General features: G+C 38.9%; 1 protein-coding gene across 1 annotated transcript in view; it reads right to left on the reverse strand.

The window, feature by feature from the left end:
• LOC150019243 (broad substrate specificity ATP-binding cassette transporter ABCG2-like) overlaps nucleotides 1-22,869 on the reverse strand; it is a 42,046-nt gene continuing 19,177 nt past the window's right edge. The window contains exons 7-12 of the mRNA XM_090267930.1: nucleotides 14,615-14,704; nucleotides 13,331-13,455; nucleotides 11,294-11,448; nucleotides 9,470-9,559; nucleotides 2,958-3,040; nucleotides 1-388 (exon numbers count right to left, since the gene is read on the reverse strand). Of these exons, the coding sequence (XP_090124056.1) occupies nucleotides 241-388; nucleotides 2,958-3,040; nucleotides 9,470-9,559; nucleotides 11,294-11,448; nucleotides 13,331-13,455; nucleotides 14,615-14,704 (691 nt within the window). The 3' untranslated portion in view covers nucleotides 1-240. The remainder of the gene's footprint in view (nucleotides 389-2,957; nucleotides 3,041-9,469; nucleotides 9,560-11,293; nucleotides 11,449-13,330; nucleotides 13,456-14,614; nucleotides 14,705-22,869) is intronic.

The raw sequence follows: 22,869 nt of genomic DNA on the forward strand, positions 1-22,869 counted from the left end.
TATTTTCTTTTATTTTTAAATTTTTTATTTATTGATTTTAGAGAGAAAGACAAAAGAAGGAGAGAGGGAGAAACATTGATGTTGTTCTATTTATTTATACATTCATTGGTCGATTCTTGTATGTGCCCTTCCTGGAGATTGAACCTGCAACCTTGACACATCAGGACAATGTTCTAACTCAGCCAGGGATAGGGTGCTCCTTTTTTAATGTATAGATAAATCATGTAAATAAGAAAGAAATTAAGAAAATTTTTTAAGAAATACCAACTTTAGGTAAGCAATTGTAAGAAAGATAACAATTATACATGCCAAGGCTATATGATTCTTCCACAGGCCCCATGGTGAGAGGTCAATGCCCTGGTTTATCAAATATTCTTCTCCAGTACATCTGAAATGAAACAGAAAAATAATATAACTGTATTCTTAGCATCTGTCCAATTTTACTCATGATATTTGTTGTTCCTTAGTTAAAGAACCCTATAGATTACCAAGTTTTAAATAACTATCCCTTCATATATAATAAATACGTAACAGTCAAGGAGCGTGTACAATTCTGCTAGATACCACGCTAATAAGCAGTCTGCTAATAACAGTTTAGTTAATCCCTAAAACAACTCAACAGGTGGATATTATACACATTTAAGAGATAGAGACTAAGGTTTAAGGAACTTGGCCAAGTTCACAGGCTCACACTTTGAACCAAGTTGCTATTCCCTCCAGATTCATTCATTTACAAATCTATGATGCTGCTCTCTTCGAAGGGCAGAGACATTAGCAGTAATTTTTCACTTACTCCTGAAGGGGAAACCTCAGCTTTGACAGATGACATTTAAGGCCCTTACAAACACAATAAAAGCTTTTTATAGAACTCATTACCCACAAATAAGCTGTACCAAAAAAAAAAAAAAAAAAAAATGCAGGCTAAAAATTCTAAACCTAGGAAAAGAGGTGAGGAAGGGCTTCCTGACAGTTGCTCTCTTTCAGCTCCTGAGCCAAGGCTGGAAGGAGCAGGTGCATCACAAGGTGGAGGCCTTAGTGGAAGCTGGAGTAGAGCAGGATGGAGGAGCCCGGGCAGGGGTTAGATCAGCACCTGGTACTAAACATAACTGGGACAACCAAAGTTATTGTCTGGTATTGTTTTTATATGACTTGTGGAATTTAGCAGTTCCAAAAAAAAAAAAAAAAAAATTCACACCCAGATCAAAAGAGAGGGAGTGGTCAGGATAAAGAAACCTTCTCTCCATACCTACAGATGTGCTGGCAATACAGTTGACCCATGAACAACTCAAGGGTTGGAGGTGATCCCCACACACAGTCCAAAATCCATGTATAACTTTTGACTCCCCCAAAATTTAACTACCAATAGTCTACTATTGAACCAAGGAAGTCTTACTGGTAACATAACAGTTTATTAAAAAATAATTTATATGGTATATGTATTATATAGTGTATTCTTAAAGTAACCTAGAAAAAATGTAATTAAAAAATCATAACTAAGAGAAATACATTTACAGTATTTATTGAAAAAAATGCACATATAAGTGGACCTGCACTATTGTTGAATTTGAGGGGAGGGGGTTAATTTTGAGAGTGGATTTATTAAGGCTGGGACAGTGAAACAAGGAGGGGCTTAGGATAAAGAATCAACAGGAGAGAACCTAGGCATGGCTCACTGAGAAGTCAGAGAAAACTGGCCTTGGAGACAGGATCAGGGGATTATCCCGGGACAAGTTGCCACTGCCCATTGCTCCCCTGGTTGCAAGTATCATGGGGACCCTTAGGTTTAGAAGATGTGTGTTTGTTGGGGAGGAAAAGCGTGGGCATGCTCTCAGGAGTTAAAGCACCTACCTGCACAGTTCTAACCTGTGTTATTCAAGAGGCAACTGTACTTAAAATAATATTTTGTCCTATTATTCAGAATTATTTCTGTTCTACTTGAATGGTCATGATATTTAGGATGCCAGAATTTTCCTTTCTCTCCTTAATTAATGTATCAAAATCAAACAATTAACAACAAAAAAGGCAAGTGTCATTTAATTTTTAAAGAGCATCCTCCTAATTTATTAAAACCTGCATTTCTGTTTAACTGATGTTAGTCAAAAAAATGGGTTTGCTTTCTCAGCTTATTGTTTCTTTCTCTAGAGAAGGGACCCCCAACTTCTGGGCCTCAGACCAGTACCAGTACGGCCCTGTTAGGAACCAGGCCACACAGTAGGAGGTGAGCTTGAATGTAATGCGCTTGAGTCATCCTCAAACCATCCCCCAACCCCCCCATCCAAGGAAAAAACTGTCTTCCATGAAATTGGTCCTTGGAGCAAAAACGGTTGGGGACCACTGCTCTAGAGGATATGTTCTTCCATAGGTGGTATTCGAAGTCAGTTTTAAAAAAAAACAAAAAACTGTGCACATTTTGATTTCATGATGTCTCCTAGATTTAGGAGGAAAAGACAAGTGCCAGTACCATGGCAAGAAAATATTCACTCCCTTTTCAAATCTGCTGCCCTTACTATTGGCCATGGGTTGGGCTCATAGGAAGCCATAAGTTTATGGACCCATACACTTCACATAATCCAGACAGTGCAGATACTGAAAGGTGTTTCTAAAATATCAAAGCAGCTAATTTTAAACATCAAAGCAGCTAATTTTAAACACAAATATTCTGAAAATAAAATCTCATACCCACAATCAAAACAGCAAAAGGATCCTTTAAAAGGCTCCAAACAAACAGCACATTAGAAATATTTTTCCCATTTAAATACAATTTTGACCATGTAGACTAGGTGTTGCACTATATAGCACTTAATATGCATTAGTGCACAACACTCAGTTTACAGATAAGGACATTTAGGCTCAGAGAAGTCAGTGTCCCTGAAAGGACTCACTAGCTAAGCCCAGTGGCCTTTCTTCATCATGCCACACACTAAGCAAACCCATTACGACAATGAATGCAAACTTACATTGCAAAGCTACACGTTTTGTTTGCTGTTATGTTGAGTCCAGGACAGAAGTTTTGTCCCAAAAATTCATTATGCTGCAAAGCCTATACATAAGGGAAAGAAGGCAAGGTAGTTTTAAATTTCAGAAAAGTTCCAAAGAATCATCATTTTCCTAGTTTAATCTTTATTGTTATTTCTGAAAACTAACAAAGCTTCACATTCAGTCTTTTTTTCCTACTTTATTTTTTAACTGATTATTCTATAGTTGTCCCAATTTTTCCCCTTTTACCACCCTCCAGGCAGCCCAATCATTTCTCCCACAGTCACTCCCTTCTACACTGTCCATGTCCATGAGTCATTCATACACGTTCTTTAACTAATGCATTCCCCTTCTTCCTACAACACCCCCCTCCTCCCTCCCCTCTTACAGCTATGAATCTCTTCCATGTTTCCGGTTATATTTTGTTCACTAGATTCTAGTTTTAAGTGAGGTCATATGGTTATTTGTCTTTCACCAACTGGCTGATTTCACTTAGCATAACAGTCTTCAGTTCCATCCATATTGTCCCCAAAACGTAGGAATTCCTTTTTTCTTTCTGCTGCACAGTATTCCATTATGTAAATGTACCACAGTTTTTTGATCCACTCATCTACAGATGGGCACTTAGGCTGTTTATAGCACTTGGCTATTGGAAATAGAGCTGCTGTGAATATAGTGATGCATAACTTTTTTGAATTGGTGACTTGAGATTCTTAGGATATATTCCCAGCAGTGGAATTGCTGGGTCATAAGGTAGTTCCATTTTTAATTTTTTAAGGAAATGCCATACTGTTTTCCAGAATGGCTGCACTAGTTTGCATTCCCACCAACAGCACTCTAAGGTTCTTTTCCTCCACCTCCTCACCAGCACTGGTTATTTGTTGATATATTAATGATGGCCATTTTGGCAGGTGTGAGGTGATATCTCATTGTGGTTTTTATTTGCATCTCTCTAGTGATGTGAGCACTCTTTCATATGTTTATGGGCCCTCTGTACGTCCTCCTTGGAAAAGTGTCTATTCAGGTCCTTTGCCCATTTTTAATTGGATTGCTTGTCTTCCTGTCATTGAGTCATATTAGTTCTTTCTATATTTTGGAGATTAAACCCTTGTTTGGAGTATCATTGGCAAATATGTTCTCCCATACAGTTGGTTCCCTTTTCATTTTGATGATGGTTTCTTTAGCTGAGCAGAAACTTTTTAATTTGATGTAGTACCATTTGTTTATTTTTTTTCCTTTATTTCCCTTGCCCTACGAGAAATATTGGCAAAAATATTGCTACATGGGATGTCTGAAATTTTACTGCCTATGTTTTCCTCTAGAACTTTTATGATATCACAACTTAAATTTAAGTCCCTTATTCTTTTGAGTTTATTCTGTTGTATGATGTAAGTTGATGGTCCAGTTTCATTTTTTTTGCATGTACCAGTCCAGTTTTCCCAACACCATTTATTTAAGAGACTGTTCTTACTGCATTGTATGCTTGTGCCCTCTTTGTCAAATATTAATTGACCATAGAGACCTGGATTTATTTCTGGGCTCTCTATTCTGTTCCATTGATCTGTATGTCCATTTTGGCATATAGTTGTTCATAGTAATTTCTTACAATCCTTTGTATTTCTGTAGTATTGATTGTAAATTCTCCTCTTTCATTTCTGATTTTATTTATTTGGGTCCTCTCTCTTTCTTTCTTGATGAGTCTGGTTAAAAATTTGTCAATTTTGTTTATCTTTGTAAAGAACCAGCTCCTAGATTCATTGATCCTTTGGATTATTTTTAGTCTCTATATCATTTAATTCTCCTCTGATCTTCATTATGTTCTTCCTTCCACTGCCTCTAGTCTTTGTTTGTTGTTGTTACTCTAGTTATTTTAGATGTAGGGTGAGGTACTTTATTTGAGATTTTTGTATCTTCTCTAAGTAGGCCTGTATTGCTATGAACTTCCCTCTCAGGACTGCCTTCACTGTGTTCCTTAGGTTCCTTTAGGTTTCATTTGTTTCCAGGTACTTTACAATTTCTTCCTTGATCTCATTGTTAACCCATTCATTATTTAATTACATGTTATTCAATCTCCATATATTTAAATGTCTGAGTTTTTTACTTGATGTTGGTTTCTAGTTTCAAGCCATTGTGATTTGAGAAGATGCTTTATGTAATTTGAAATTTCTTGAATTTGTTAAGACATGTTTTGTGTCATATCATGTGGTCTATCTTTGAAAATGATCCATGTGCTCTTGAGAGAATGTATATTTCACTCCTTTGGGGTGAAATGTTCTGTAACTATCAGTTAAGTCCATTTGATCTAGTGTTGTTTAATGCCACAATATTCTTGTTGATTTTTTGTTTCAACAAACTATCCATTGCTGACAGTGGGGTGCTAAAATCCCCTACAATGACTGTTGTGCTGCCAATCTCCTTCAAAAGCCCTTCCAAGATTTTCTTTATATATTTAGGTGCTCCTGTGTTGGGTGAATACATGTTTACAACGGTTATATCCTCTTGTTGGACAACTCCCTTACGTATAATGTAGTGATCTTTGTCTCTTGTTAAGGCCTTTATTTTGAAGTCTATTTGTCTGACATAAGTATTACTAGGCCAGTTGTTTTACATGTCCATTTGCTTAGAATATTTTTTCCATACCTTCACTTTCAGCTTATGTAGATCTTTTGTTCTGAGGTAGGTGTCTTGTAGACAGCACATATATGAGTCATGTTTTCTTATCCACTCAACTACCTATGCCTTTTGAATAGAACATTTAATCAATTTACATTTATAGTTATTATTGATAGGTCTTACTGCCTTTTCCTTTTATACCTATGTTCCTCTCTTTACATATATACATACATATTTCTTCTTTCCAGATTTTCTTTTCTTTTTTTACTATTTTTAAGTATAACTTATTATGTTGTTACAGTAGCCCCCATTTTTCCCCCCTTTGCTCCCTTCCACCCAGTACCAACCTTCCCTCCAGCAACCCCACCCCCCTTAGTTCATGTCCATGGGTTGTGCATATAAGTTCTTTGGCTTCATCCTTTCCTATATTATTCTTAACTTCCCCCTGTCTATTTTGTACCAACCAATTATGCTTCTGAATCTCTGCACCATTTCCCCATTTCTCCCCCTTCCCCCTCCCAGATGATAACCCTCCAAATTATCCCCATACCTATGGTTCTGTTCCTATTTTGGTTTACTTGGTTGTATTCTGTTTTTATTTTTAGAATCAGTTGTTGATCGTTGTGAGTTTGTTGTCATTTTAATGTTCATAGTGTTGATCTTTTTCTTAAGTAAGTCCCTTTGATATTTCATATAATAATAGCTTGGTGATGATGAACTCCTTTAGCTTTACCTTGTCGGAGAAGCACCTCATCTGCCCTTCCATTCTAAATGATAGCTTTGCTGGATAGAGTAAAATTGGTTGTAGGTCCTTCTTTTCATTACATTGAATACTTCTTGCCAGTCCCTTCTTGCCTGCAAAGTTTCTTTTGAGAAATAAGCTGATAGTCTTATAGACAGCCCTTTGTAGGTAACTCTCTGCTTTCCTCTTGCTGCTTTTAAGATTCTCTCTTTATCTTTCACCTTTGGCATTTTAACTATGATATGTCTTGGTGGGGTCCTCTTTGGGTCTAGCTTGTTTGGGACTCGCTGTGCTTCCTGGACTTGTATGTCTATTTTCTTTACCAAATTAGGTGAGTTTTCCTTCATTATTTTTTCACATAAGCTTTCCATTTCTTGCTTTTCCTTTTCTCCTTCTGGAACCCCTATGATCCAGACGTTGGCACGTTTAAAGTTGTCCCAGAGGTTCCTAAGCCTCTCCTCATTTTTTTCAATTCTTGTTTCCTCATTCTGTACTGGTAGACTGTTTTATTTCTTCCTTATATTCCAAATCATTGATTTGAACCCGTTTCCTTCCCTTCACCATTGGTTTTGTGTGGATTTTCCTTCATTTCACTGAGCATAGCCTTCACTTCTTCCCTTATGCGTTTGCCATACTCAAGCATATCTGTTAAGCTTGTGAGCATCTTTATCACCAGTGTTTTGAATTTTGCCTCTGTTAGATTGGCTATCTCCTCGTCTGTTAGGTTAGCTATCTTCTCACTGCTTAGTTCTCCCACTGGAACCTTGATCAGTTCCCCCTTTTGGGTCATACTTCTCTATCTCCTCATCTTGACAGGCTCTTTCTTGTGTTTGTTTGCCTCTGTATCTTAGGCAGAGCTGTCACTACTGTTATGTTGTAAGGGGTGGAGCCTTAGGTATTTGTCAGTACAGGGTGACCCGTTTCACCACATTGTGGCACTGTATGTGGGGGGCAGCTCGGAGAGGGAACAATGCCACTTGTTCAGCATTCGCCCCTTTTCCAGGCACTTCTCCCACTTCCATATGGGAATTGTGCCCCTCTAGCTGTTGCCCTGGCCCTTGTTCCCAGAGTGGGTGGGTGTGCGCAAATTCTAGGACTGTGAGGGCCCTTTAAACAAGCGGACTCTGCTGGTGGACCTGCAGTTTCTCCCCCCCACCCCAACCCCCACTGGTTTGCACAGTCAGAAGCAATGAAGCTTTATTTTCCCCGGTGCTGGGACCATGAGCTGCACTGTCTGGTATGGTGCTGGGAGTGCTCCCCAGGTATCCCTCCTGACTTTTTAAAATGTATGACTGAGTTTTCTGCCAGCCTGCTGCTGCAGCCACCACACTACATTCTCTCTGCCCTGGCTCCCCCCACCCCTCTTACCTGTCTGGATGAGTCTTTCTTCTTTATACCTTTGTTTGTTAGACTTCCATGCAGCCCAACTTTCTGGAACTTCTGGTTGTCTCTAGTTTTGAGGTAGTTGTATTCCTTCTTAGTTGTGGAGGGACATGCAGCATGTCTGTCTAGGCTCCATGTTGGCCAAAAGTCCCTTCTTCTTCTTTTTCTTCTTAATGCAGTCTCTTAAGCAACTCTTGCAATGCTGGTTTGGTGGAGATGTATTCCTTTAACCTTTTTTTTTTTTCTTTCTTTTTTTTTGTCTGGGAAGCTCCATATTATGCCTTCCATTTTAAATGAGAATTTTGCTGGGTAGAATAGTCTTGATTGCAGGCCTTTGCTTTTTCATTACTTGGAATATTTTGTGTCATTCCCTTCTGGCTTGTAGTGTTTCTGTTGAGAAATCAGCTGACAGCCTTATCAGAGCTCCCTTGTATATTACTAGTTGTTTCTCCCTTGCTGCCTTTAAGATTCTCTCTTTGCCTTTAAATTCTGCCATTTTAATATGAATGTGTTAGAGTGGGCCTTTGGGGGTTCATCTTGATTGGGACCCTCTGTGCTTCCTGAACTTGGGTGACTTTTTCCCTCACGAAGTTAGGGAATTTTTCTGTCATTATTTTTTCAGTTGGGTTTTCTATACCTTGCTCCTTTTCTTCACTTCCTGATATCCCCATGATGTGAATATTGTTACATTTCAATGTTGTCCTGAAGCTCCCTTAAACTATTTTCATTATTTTTGAGTCCTTTTCATTTTGTTGCTCTGACTGGGTGTTTCTTTGTAGCTTGTCTTCCTACTCACTGATTTGGTCTTCTGTTTCATCTAGGTGCTTTTAATTCCTTCTAGTGTATCCTTCATTTCAGATATTGTATTCTTCATTTCCTCCTGGTTCTTATTTAGTTTCTATGTCCTTTTCATACTGATGTAGTTCTAACTAAGTTCCTTGTAGTTCATTCTGAGTTCCTTGAGCACCCTTATAATCATTACTTTGAACTCTCTTTCTGAAAGATTACATTCACAGTCTTTGTCACACCAGAGCAACTAAAATGATTGCTCCTGATAGTCAAGAGACATTAGGTTGGAATTTTGGCTTCTAATAGAAAGAAAATAAAGTATTTAGGCAAGTATGGAGACCTATGGCTATATTATTCCATAGCACAATAGTCCTTCTTCTCCACTGTTATAACCTCATAAACACTGTAATTAAAATGATACAGTGATATTTAATAGCTACTCTTAATTTTATGTAACAGCTTTGTATTATACAATTTTGACTTAAAACCAAGTTTAATACTTGGGAGTTAGAGATTCAATCATACTATATTAAGACAGACAACGTTTATTGGATTTGATTAGATTTCAAAGCCAATAGTGGCTGTGAATATTATACGGTCTCCATTTTTCTTTAATTTCCCTTTCATAATAAAACACATATTCTAGGATATCATCCTCTTAAGTATTTTCATACTTATAGAACTGAAATACAACCACATTTTTTTACATCAGTTAGTCAATATTTCCCCTTCCCTATGAGATAGACCCCATTCTTCACCTCCCTCACACAACAGGGTAACAGGAAAGCCAGTGATTATCACAGTGAGCAAGGCTTAACAGAAAACTGTCCTTCACTGCTCCTAAAAGGAAATTTCTGGGAGACTTCCACAGCTCATGTTGGGGACATGACATGGTCAGGCTTTATTCTGATTACTCCTAGCTTGGGAACAGTAGGCTTGTCACAGGGACAGAAGAGGAAAACATACCGCAGAGCCATATTGAGAAATGCTCAAGTACTGAAGCCATGAGAACCAAGGCACAATGGTTCTGAGGTTGACCAGCAGCCCTGAAAAAATCTAAGGAGAACAAATACAATGTCAGAACTGGTGAAGTGATTTCATGAAGAATTCTGGAGGTTACCCTCTTTAAGTCCCTACTACCCTGTAAACGTTTCTGCTAAAGCAACTTTTTCTTGAAATTCCTTCCACTACTCTAAAGACTTACCATATCCTCTTTGCATGTGTTTTCCTCTCTAGAGCTGAGGCTCTTCATGGTTTTAAAGGAATGACAATATATCTATATTTAATTTAATTGGAAGATCCTTAATTTTCAAGATTTTTACTTTGCCTATAATGGCACACAGTGGAAGGTCCATAGTCCTGTCTGTTCTAATGCTACAACCACTACATGTTCCCACCAGCAGACACACAGAACATATCCTTAGCACCTCATGCCCCTCCATACCACCATAACACAGTAAGCTTTCTTATTTACAAGGGTTTGCATTCTATCTCCATATGACTTTAGGAATAATTTGGGGTTCAGAATGCATGCTTAAAATAACCTAAAGCCTAGAACTAATACAACATAATGTGAACTTCAGCATAAAATATAATCAATACCTTCATTTAAAGTTACCAAAAAGCAGTATTTCCATGGAGACCCCAGGAAGGAATGCTCCAAAGAGATGGCTACATAAGAAGAGATTCCCACAAAACTTCTCCTGACACTTCCCATGCAGAGATGGGCATAACAATGACAATGATGCTGGTGGGAATATATATTTTTCAACATAATCAAATCAAGTGCTTAATATGTAACATCTCTCAATAAAATATAGTTTTATGAGTGACTTTTAAAGTTCTATATAATCCATAATAAATAAATAATAAATAATAATAAATCAAAGCATCCAACACATCAAACAAAACGTTTTTATATATTGAAGGACATTTTACTTATTATATGAATCTATAGGAAATATACACAAGGATTATCAGTTTTCAATTAAACCTTTGGCAAGAGTTTGGGCTAACTGCAAAATTTAAAAGACGTATACTCCTACTCTTGTATAACAGAGAGGACATGTGTGGTAAGTAAACAGGCTAAGCATTCCTGTTTACTTGATGTAGTACAGGGAAATGTGCTGATTCCCTTCACCTGTTGATTGTCTATATCAGTTAAAAACTTAGGAGTATGTAAAAAAAATAATAATAATAAAGTAGGGCTTAAAAGAATGTCAGGAACCCAGAAAGCAGGAAATCTACTACTGTATAGACTTTTAAAATGTTCAGTCATTTCAAAACACTCCTTTTTAAAATACAGGAGCAACCCAAGATAGTTAGTTACCCATGCCACACACTGTTCTATTTCCCATGAAGCTTAGCTTTTCTCTTGGAAAGTATTTGACCGAACAAACAAGCTCAGCTGGTGGGTAAATACACCAGCAGTTCTCTAACACCAGCACAGAAGCCAGGCAATGAACCTGTGATTTACATGAGGGAATCTTCCAATCAAAATTTTGTGACTTTTAAGTTATTCATCAAGGTTTCACTATAGGTAACCAAGCAGCATCTTTTAAACTCTTACCTGTAATGTGTTAACTAAAGTTACAGTAACTATATTAGAACAGTAGCAAAAAAGGCTGGGTAAGGTAGAGAAAAAGCTGGTACACTCTCTAATAGAAGCCATATTTTAATATATGGCTTCCTTAAAGCTAAGAGTCCCATTTAAAGAATCCTCAAAGCAGGCTTTCCATGACAGGTGAATTTGTGGGGAGGAATGAGGGGAAATAGTTACTTCCTACTCACCATCATAAACACGAAGGAGGTATCCATGAGAAGTACTGCTAAGGACACCACGCTCTGACCTGCTGCTATGGCCAGTGCCATAGAACTGGCTGAATAAGCCACCATTATAAGGGTGAACATCATGATGAAGAAGGACTCCACTGATGGCTTCAATCCTTAGGAAAAAAAGGAGTTAATCCAACCGCCTGGGTCACTGTGTGTCTGAGATCATCTATGATACAAATAACACTATAATATATTGAGAAATGAATATTAGAATGAAAAAAAATTCACTCTCTGTCCAACCACCAAGTCACCAGTTTCATTGTCCCCCCACCCATATAACTGCATAGTTATCATTGAGTTTCATTTGTTATACTCCTGCATAAGCACTTTTTCAAATAATACCTATGCTCCTTGCTGTGTAATTACAGTATTCCCTCACTTATCGCAGGTATTACACTCCAGACACCCCCACCCCCCCGCGATAGGTGAAAATCCATGAACTGGAACCTTACATTTATTTTAGTATTTATATATATTTTAAGGCTTTATAAACCCTTCCCACACACTTATAAACCATTCCCAGTCCCTTATTAACCTTTCCCACCCCCTTATTAACCTTTTCCACACTTTTATAAACACTACTTATGTTCTAAAACATTCTACACTCTTACCACAAAATCCCGCGATATTGCAAAAAATCCGCGATAAATAATTAAGTATAATATTTTTTAAAATCCCGCGATACAGTGAGGCTGCAGTAAGTGAACCATGATATAGAGAGGGACTACTGTATTTACAATTCCTGAGTGCTTGAGATGAGGGCTGGAGGCAACACACCTGGCCAGACTTCTACTGCCTTCTGAGAAGGAAACTTGCCAAGAGCACATTCTCTGCACCCAGACACCCAACATTACTCACTGTTTGCTATAAGTGTGGTAGTGAGGAGACTGAGAATATCAGGGTTACATGACCTACCAATAGTGTCACTATCTGAGGGAGTGTTCGCAGAACACAAGTCTCTGGGACAAAGTACCATGGAGCCTGAGAGATTGAGGGTGAAGTTAAATAAAGTTTCACAAAACAACCTTATAAACGGTGATGGGGAACTATTAGAGGTTATACAATTTGAAGATTTGGGACAACCATAAGAACACTAGTCAGGAGTCTGAGTACCCAGGGTCTCTGTCTAATTCTTTAAGATACACCTTTCATTTTTAAAATGGAAGTTTAAACCCAGTCAGTGTATGTTCTCCTACAGTGCTTCATTAAATATATATACATGTGTGTGCATATACATATACACATACACACATGTATATATATTCCTGCTGTGTGTATGTATACAGTAAAAAATATGGAAATCTTAAGACAATGAGACTGGGGAGAAGCCTAAACAAAATGCACACATGAATATATCTTCATCTATTAAAAAAGGAATTTATTAAACCAATAAGACTTCATATTTGCTATCTTTCACTATCTATACACACATACACACTCACAAAGAATACAAATAGGTAATAAATGTCTGCACTATAGCTCCTCCAACATAGTCTCAGATATTTTAATGTTTTTTCTAGGTCTGTATATAATACATACCATGACTCAGTAAAACATAAGAGGTTTAAAAGTTTGCTTTGAGCCCTGACCAGTATGTCTCAGTTGGTTGGATGTCGTGCATCATGTCACCATTTTAATTCCCAGTCAGGGCACATGCCTAGGTTGTGAGTTCAGTCCTCTCTTGGGGCACGTTTGAGAGACAACCGATTGATATTTCTTTCTCACATGAATGTTTCACTCTTTTTCCCCCTCCCTTCCCCTCTCTCTAAAAATAAATGACCTTCAATTATTTTTTAAGTTACTTTCAATAAAATTTTGAGAACAATATCCTCAGAAAATAGTTGTTTCAGAGTGTGCACAATAAGTAGATGTTTCCTTATCTCATGGCTTGGTTTATAGTTTTGAGAACCAAAAACATTCTTGCAGAAATAAATCAGCTTCCCCTCACAGCCAACAACACTACAAACACATCCCTTTTTTCTTGTTGCTTACCTAATAAGAAGTAGGTTATACAAGTAAATATAATACTTTCTAACATCCTCATGGGGAGTAAATCAGATAACAGTTTCCCAAGAAAATAAGATGACACTCTGTAGTATCCACTGATATATTCATGCCTAAAAAACAAAAATTCATGTCACGCATCCCACATTAGTTTAAGAAGGTACAGGCCAGGTGATTGAGCCTCTTGCTCTGTAGGTCTGCTGCCACCAGGTCTCACAACTACAGCTTCTCACACCCTCCAGGTCAACCCATCACCTTCACCCAGTCAGCACCAGGCACCCTCTCAGGTGCATGGCTGCCCTGAGACATCATTTCCTGCCAGCTGTGTGCGATGACCCCATTTCTCAGTGCAGAACACCCTCCTAAGGCCACTCACTTTGTCCTTGGAACCTCCACTCCAGGAGAACATACACTAAATCTCCTCCCTCTCTCCTGACATTGGATTTCTTTCAAAGGCAGCACCTCAGTAGCTGACCTCAGAGGTCACAGGGACTTTGCTTTCTCTCCACCCTGTTTAAGAAGATGGTGCTGCTATTCCCAACACCCCTGGTGCAGCTTCGGGTCACTAAACCCTTTCACTTCTTCCAATCTCATGGTGGAAAATAACATGGCACTTCCGTCAATGATCATTGCCTCCCAACCGTGCATCCCTGTCAGCTGTCAAATCCTATTTTCTCCCCACTGAGGGCCTTAGACCCCTCTTCCTCCCTACATCCTCCTCCTGTGCTTCCAAACTCTTTCACCAATACCTTCCTTCTTCCCCTCTCTATGATTCCTTTCCTCAAGCATGTAAATATGGGCAAATCTCTCCCAACTTTGAAAAATACAGGAACGAAACCAGCCTGCATTTTATTTCAGGGTTCCTTCTGGCTCTTCCCATTCCCCCTTTCATTGAGGGAAAAACTCCGTCTACATTCGTTGTCAACTTTACCTCCCACCTTCAGTTTACTATTTAGCCAGGACTTGTTCTCTACCAAGCCCCTCAAACTTTTCTTGTGAAGGTCTCATGACTTCTTAGTTGCTGAAACAAAAGCTCCTTTTCAGCCTCTATTGCTTCCATTCTCTGTACCATTTGCATTTGAGGCTATGCCCTAATCTTGAAACTCCTTTTGCCTTGGCTGCAGGCCCCTTATGCTCATGGCTCCCTTTCAAGCTCCTGGCTACTTTTCCTGAGTGAACCTTGGTAATCCCCAGGAACCAATTTGTGGCCCAGTTCTGTGTGTGAGCAGTTGATATTGGACAGCCTCCATCCTGGAACAGAAACATACTTACATGAAGAGCTTTTTCTCAGCCACAAAGAGCTCCAGAGATGTCATACTACTGAAACACTGGTGATTGGTCAGGAAGAAGAGCACTCCAGCTCTGAGATGAGAGAAGAGGAACAAAAGCACCACTGTCAATTAGACATTCCTCTTTTGTTTAAATTGTTTTTAGACAGAGAGAAAGGGAAAGGAGTGGGGGAAACAACTATTTGTTGTTCCATGTATTTATGCATTCATTGGTTGAATTTTTTTTTTTTTTTTAATCCTCACCTGAGGATATTTTTTTCCACTGCTTTTTAGAGAGAGAGGAAGGGAGAGAGAGAAGCATCGATGTCAAAGAGAAGCATCAATCAGTGCCTCTGGTATGTGCCCTGACTGAGGATTGGGAATGGAGGGCTGAACCTCAACCTAGTTATGTGACCAGGAATGAAACATTTCAGTTATGGGATGGCACTCTAATCAACCGAGCCACAAAGGCCAGGGCCATGCATTGATTTGTTTATGTGCCCTGACCCAAGATTGGACCCACAACCTTGGCATATAAGGAAGACACTAATCAACTCAGCTACATAGCCAGGACTAAACATTCTAGATCAACGCCTACCTGCTAAACTCTTTCCTCAATCATTAAACTCTTCAGGTTAAAAAAGTGAGGGAAGGGAAGTACCAGCCCCCTCAGGTCTCTCCCCATCCCAGTGTGATTTGTGTATGTGCCCTGACCCAAGATTGGACCCACAACCTTGGCATATAAGGAAGACACTAATCAACTCAGCTACATAGCCAGGACTAAACATTCTAGATCAACACCTACCTGCTAAACTCTTTCCTCAATCATTAAACTCTTCAGGTTAAAAAAGTGAGGGAAGGGAAGTACCAGCCCCCTCAGGTCTCTCCCCATCCCAGTGCCTCCCCAATGGCGCCCCTAGGACTCCATGTGGCACAGTTCGAAATTCAGTCCTGGGTTGCCATGGATTGACTGTCTTCCTGAAATCCCTCAATTGAAGCCCTTCCCCCTCAATGTGAAGATATTCAGAGGTGGTATCTTTGGAAGGTAATTAAGTGTAGATGATCATGGGGAATGGGACCCTCATGATGGGATTAGTGTCCTTAGAAGAAAAGGAAGAAGTAAGAGCTCTCTCTGTGTCATGTGAGGACTCAGTGGGAAGCAGAAAGCCAGAGGAGCACCTTCATCAGAACCCAAACATGGTGGCACCCAAGTGTTCTGAATTATATAAAGTAAATATCTCTTCTTTATGCCACCCAGTCTGTGGTTTGTTGTTATGGCAGCTATGGTGATGATTACAAAGGTCATCAAAATGCTACCACCTTTAATTTTAACTAATGAAAACACAAGTACTGTCCTAATGCATGAACAGAGAAGTATTCAAATAAACCCTGTAAATGTTAGAAACTTCTCTTAGCCACTTTGTCAAAGTTGAGTAAGAAATAAATTAAGACATGAGGAGGCAAAATGAGAGACAGTGGAGAGAAACCTCTGTCGATACCTTGTATATACACTCATATCACAGTCATGAGAAGATCCTTCATGCTGTCCTTAACAACCCACTGTCAATGTGGTTCACATGTGCTCAAAAAGAAAGCAAATCAGACTTTGAAAGAAAAAATGTACTTGTGCACATGTAAGAAAAGGAAGACTATTAATGCTTCTCTCTCAGTAAAATAATTGACATCTAAAAAGGAAAGTACTCAGGTCATCTGCACTTTGATAGAACTATACATTTTATAAAACCATGTCAGCATCCCCCAAAAAAAGAGTTGCACTTTCCTGCACAACTGCACAATTTAATTGACATTGAGGATGTGAATGCACACTAAAAGAAACAAAATGTTACATTATTTAAATGACACAAGATTAAGAGAGCATTTTTAAAAATGTAAACCCGGACTTCTGGCCAAGATGGAGGCCTAGACTGACACGCTCCATCTCCCTCCACAACTAAGAAAGAATACATCTACTGCAAAAACCAGAAATAACTAAAAGTTCCAGAAAATAAATGGAAGTCCAACATATGAAGTTATAAAGAAGTGGTGCTCATCCAGACGGGTAGGAGGGGCAAAGCTGGGGAAACGCCTGGGGAGCACCCCTGGCTGCAGACCAGACCTGTCAGCTTGCGATTCCAACTTTGGGGAAGGCAGGCCCCCATTGCCTTGGACTGTGAGGCCCAGATGGAGTGGGGATGGAGGAGGAGGCTCCTGGTCACTCAGCGGAGAGTAAACGGCAGGAATCCATCTTGGACCCCCACCCCCACAGAAAACACCACAGCATGGTGAGAAGGGTCGCCCAGTTGTGATGAGTGCATGGGGGTCTGCCCCCTATAGTGTAGGCAGTCTGACAGCCCCGCCCAGGAAGCAAAGGTAAATACAAAACTGTCAAGATGGCACAGATCATGATAGAGATCCTGGTGACACTGCTGACCACACAGCAAATATCTAATCTAACGAAGCACCAGATAGAAAATCTTTCTGAGGCACAGTTCAGAGCTTTGGTTATAAAAATGCTTACAGACCTAACAGCAGATCTTAAACAAGATGAGGAAGGAATGAAGGCTAGTCCTGCTGAAATGAATGAAAACACATACAAAACAAGTGGTGAGGGAAAGAAAACCAGGGGTCAAATCAACAAATCAGAACATAGGGAAGGAACAAACAGTCAACCAGTGCAGAAAGAGGAAACGAAAAGTGAGAAAAATGAGAAGAGGCTCAGAAACCTATGGGACAGCTATAAGCGGGCCAACATCCAAATCATAAGGTTGCCAGAAGGTGAAGAAGAAGAACTAGAAATTGAAAAATTATGTGAAAAAAATAATGAAGCAGAACTTCCCTAACTTGGGGAAGGAAATAAGACTTACAGGTCCAGGAAGCACACAGAGTTTCAAAAAAACTGGACCCAGGGAGAACCACACCAAGACACATTATAATCAAAATGTCAAAAATTAAGGCTAAAGAGAATCTTAAAAGCAGCAAGAGAAGAAGAAAATTACGTACAAAGGGGTCCAAATTAGACTTTCTGTGATTTCTCAAAAGAAACTCTGCAGGCAAGAAGGGACTGGCAAGAAATATTCAAAGTAAGGAAAAGGAAAAACCTACAACCATGATTGCTCTATCCAGCAAAGCTGTCATTCAGAATAGAAGGGCAGAGAAAGTGTTTCCAGGACAAAGTATAACTGAAGGAGTTTATCAGATCCAAACCACTGTTATATAAAATGTTAAAGGGACTTGTTTAGGAGAAAGAGGATCAAAACTATGAACATTGAAATGAAAACTGTATCACAACAACCAACAACAGAAACTAGGGAATCGAAACAAAGGCAAACTAAGTAGGCAATGAGAGTGTGAAAAGAATTATAGGTATGGGGAACATACTGGGGAGAAGTCAGCAAGGAAGGGAAAGAGGGAAAGGGAGGGAGATGGTACAGGAATTAAGAAGCATAGTAGGAAGGAGTGGAGTAGACAGGAAGATGTTGAGAAGAACTATATGCACAACCAATGGGCATGGACTGAGGTGGGGGTCAACTGGAGGGAGGGGGTCACTGGGTGGAGGGGAACAAAGAGAAAAGAAATTGGGACAACTGTAACAGCATAATCAATAAAGCATTTTTTAAAAAAATGTAGACCCAACTGTACAACTTCCAAAACGAAGAGTCCATATACACTAAGTAATTGGTTTTATAACTAATAGTAAAAATAATCAAAATCGCCCTGGCTGGTGTGGCTCAGTGGATTGAGCACTGGCCTGAGAACCATGCAGTTGCCGGTTTGGTTCCCGGTCAGGGCACATGCATGGGTTGCGAGCCGGGTCCCCGGTTGGGGGCATTTAAGATGCAATCACATATTGGTGTTTCTCTCCCTTTCTTCCTCACTCCTCCTCTCTCTAAAAATAAATAAATAAGAATATTTTAAAAATAAATAAAATAAAATAAAATACATGTACAAAAATAATAATCAAACTCATAATAAAGAACAGAACTTAGACAACAGGTTGTATTAAAAGGATATTTATACAATAATAAATTAATTAAAAATAGCCAGGCCAAGTACAAAAGCAGATATGCAATTTTTGAGACACACACCAAAAAAGCCTAGTATCACTGGAAAAGCTCATTTCAGAACATGAGACAAGGCAATATTCAGCTCAATTTGTTATGTCTTTCACCTAACAGTACAATAATATTAATATTGATTCTGGACTACTAAGTAGTGAAATTCCCTCCATCATATTTTTATGGTAAATATAGTTTTATTGTTAAATAATTTAATATATTCTAATTTTTAAGGCGGTACCCCATATCTTTAATATCTACTTATGGATCCAAATACATTTTTTACACACCTTTACTCTCTTTTTTAAATTTTATTTTATTGATTAAACTATCACAATTTTCCCCCTTTGCCCCCCCCAACCCAGCACCCACACTCCCTCAGGCAACCCTCACACCAATCCCCAAACCACTGTTCATGTCCATGGGTCATGCATATGTGTCCTTTAGCTACTCCATTTCCTATACTGTACTTTACAGCCCAATGGCTACTCTGTACTTGTTAATCCCCTCACCTCCTCCCCCATTCCACCACACCATCTCCCATCTGGCAACCATAAAAACACTCTCTGTATCCATGATTCTGTCTCTGTTCTTCTTGTTTGCTTTTTAAACATTTTAGATTCATTGTATTTATTGACATTTTATTGTTCACAGTTTTGATCTTCTGTTTCTTAAATAAGTGCCTTTAACATTTCATATAATAATGGTTTGGTGAAGATGAACTCCTTTGGTTTTTTCCTTGTCTAGGAAACACTTTATCTCCCTTTCAATCCTAAATGATGGCTTTGCTGGGTAGAGCAGTCTTGGCTGTAGGTCCCTGCCTTTCATGACTTTGAATATGTCTTGCTAATCACTTCTAGCATGTAAAGTTCCTTTCAAGAAATCAGCTGACAGTCTTATGGAAATTCCTCTGTAGGTAACTAACTGCTCTTCTCTTGCTGCATTTAAGATTCTCTCTTTATCTTTAAACTTTGGCATTTTAATTATGATGTGTCTAGGCATGTGCTTCTTTGCATCCATCTTATTTGGGACTCTCTGTACTTCCTGGACTTGCATGTTTATTTCCTTCACCAAATTAAGGAAGTTTTCTTTCATTACTTTTTCAAATAAGTTTTCAATTTCTTGCTCTTTCTCTTCTCCTTCTGGCCCTATGATGCAAACGTTGGAACTCTTGAAGTTGTCCCAGAGGCTGTTCATACTGTCCCCATTTTTTTGGATTCTTTTTTCTTCTGGTTGTTCTGATTAGTAATTTTTTGCTTCCTTATGTTTAAAAGCATTGGTTTGATTCTCAGCTTTATCAACTCTACTATTGTTTCCCTGTAAATTGCTCTTTTTTCAAGTAGTGTATCCTTCTTTCTGACTGGATTTTTTTTTTTTTATGCTGTTGAGGCCCTCACTAACTTCCTTGAACATCCTTATAACCAGTGTTTTGAACTCTGCATCTAGTAGATTGCTTGTCTCCATTTTGTTTAGTTCTTTTTATGGAGTTTTGATCTGTCCTTTCATTCGGGCATGTTTCTTTGTCTCCTCCTTTTGGCAGACTCCCTGTGTTTGTTTCTATGTATTAGGAAGAGCTGCTATGGCTCTCTGTCTTGGTAGTGCGGCCTAATGTAGTAGGTGTCCTATAGGGTTCTGTGGCACAGCCTCCCCTGTCACCCAAATTGGGTACTTGAAGAGTGTTCTCCATGTGGGCTGAGTAGACCCTCCTCTTGTAGTTGATCCTTGGTTGCTGTTGGCAGGTCAATGGGAGGAATTTACCCAGACAAGTCAGCTGCAAGGATTGGCTGTGACCACTGGCCACCAGCCTCTGCCCTCCAGGGAGGATCAGCTATGCAGGGACAGGGTGGAGGTGCTCTGACATGGTCTGTAGCTGTCCATTAGGTGTGCAGGCTCTGGGATTTCCCAGGTGATGCATACTAAGGTCAGTCCCATCCTGTTTCTACCTGAGGCCACCCTGAATGAGCTATAAAGCAATCTGAGATGTCTGCTACTTGTGTTTGGCTCGGAGATTCCCAGGTGAAGCCAAACTGTGAGTCTTGGCTGGTTGCTGCTAGTGCCTGGCCTGGGACCACTTAGCAAGAGGTAAAGGGGCTGGGGCTTACTGAGGCCACCTGTTGCTTGTGCAGTAGGATTTAGGAGCTTGTGAAGCATGAGCCAAGACTAGCCACTCATATGGAAAAGTCACCGTTATCAGTTTGGGTGGGCCCATATTTTGAGTGGGACAAACACTAGCAAGTCTGGAAACAGTGCAGATAAGAGACAGCCCTCAGGGAAGGAGGAGAAAAAACAGTGGCATAACTCAGGAAAGGAGTTGCCATAATAATCCCAGGTAGAGTTATAGTATCTGATTCCATACAGAAAATATTTATTTTACCTGAGTAACTGAATTTTATGCTTTTTCTTTCTTTCTTTCTTTCATAAACAATCACCCTTTTCAACATACATTCAACTAAAGCCACTGCAACTTTCCTCGAATGGGAATAATGCCATACTCCCTGCTCGGGAGGGTAACCTGAGAGAATGGGTAGAAAATAGGAAGCCCAGTGCCTAACACAGAATGGCTCTCAAAACGCAAAGCACAAGAGGACTCTGCTGTCTTTAATTGTGCTGCACACCTATATTCAGAGCTTGCTGGACCCCATTACAAAGTCTCATCAGGGAACAATATATTTAAGGTCACATTATGACTGAAACTCAGAAAGGTAAACTGAATAATTGCTAATGGCATACCATAACCACACACAAAAAAACCAAATATCAAAGTAAAAATTAACTTCAAAAAGTAAATGCTAATTTTAGAAATATGGGACATGGCAACAATTCTGTTTAATTCGTTACATCTTACATCTTCCAGTATAATAATGTTCACAATGATTCTGAATAATATACAGTGAAATTTCTCTAAATTATGTTTTACTTTATAGTAAATAATTTTGGTTAAACAATTTAATGAATTCCAATTCTTTTTATGATGGTAATCCATGTTATCATTAATGAAAACTGACTCCCATCCAACTTCCCATGAAACAAAAAAATTGAACAAAAATTACCTCATAGGCAACAACAACAACAACAACAACAACAAAAAAAATAGATCAACTGGACTAAGAAAAATTTAAACCTTTTGTGCCTCAAAGGACACTATCAAAAGACTGCTAAGACAACTCACATAATGGCAAAAAAATATTTGCAAATTTATGTTACAAGCTTACTATCTAGAATATATAAAGAACTCTTACCACTCAACAATTTTAAAACATTCAATTAAAAAATGAGCAAAGGACTTGATAAATATTTCTTCAAAGAACACATACAATGGCCAATAAGCACATGAAAAGATGCTCAGCATCACTAATCACTAGGGAAATGAAAAACAAAACCACAATGAGATACCAAGTTATGCCAATCAGGCTGCTATTATAAAGGGGAAAAATAAACAGAAAATAGTGAGTGTTGACCAAGGCGTGGAGCAATTGAAGTCCTTGTGCACTGATGGGAGAAATGCAAAATGGTGCAGCTGCTGTAGAGCACTGGATGGAAGTTCCTCAAAAAATTACCAAATGATCCAGTAATTCAAGTTCTGAGTATATACCAGAAAAAAGTTAAGGCAGAGACTCAAATAGACATATATATTTTTTACTCTCACATTCATAATAGCATTATTCATAACAGCCAAAAGTTAAAAAGAACCTGAGTCCATGGACAGAGAAATGGATGAAGAAAATGTGCTCTATTCTTACAAAGGAATATTACTCAACCTTTAAAAAGAAGAAATTAAGACACATGGACAAACCTTGATGCTATTACACTAAGAGAAATAAGACAGTCCCCTAAGACAAATACTGTATTATTCCACTTATATGAGGTACCTACAACAGTCAAATTCAGAGACAGAAAGTATAATGGCGGTTTTCAGGAGCTGGGAAAGGGAGAAATAGGGAGCTATTGTTCAATGGGTACAGAGATTCAGTTTGGGAATATAAAAAATATTCTGGAGTTAGATGGAGTTGGTTGCACAACAATGTGAATGTAATTAATGCCCCTGAATTGCACACCTAACTCTGGATAGGAGGGTAAATTTTATGATCTGTATATTTTACCACTCTACATGAAAATTAACTCTTCTATGAAGCTTTAAATTCACTGATTTATCCTACTTTTTAAGTAATCTTGTGCCTCTCTGAAATTCAAACTCTTAGTAGAT

The sequence above is a fragment of the Furipterus horrens genome, unplaced genomic scaffold (genome assembly GCF_987537825.1).
Source record: "Furipterus horrens unplaced genomic scaffold, mFurHor1.1.pri manual_scaffold_2, whole genome shotgun sequence".
In the NCBI taxonomy this organism is placed as follows: Eukaryota; Metazoa; Chordata; class Mammalia; order Chiroptera; family Furipteridae; genus Furipterus; species Furipterus horrens.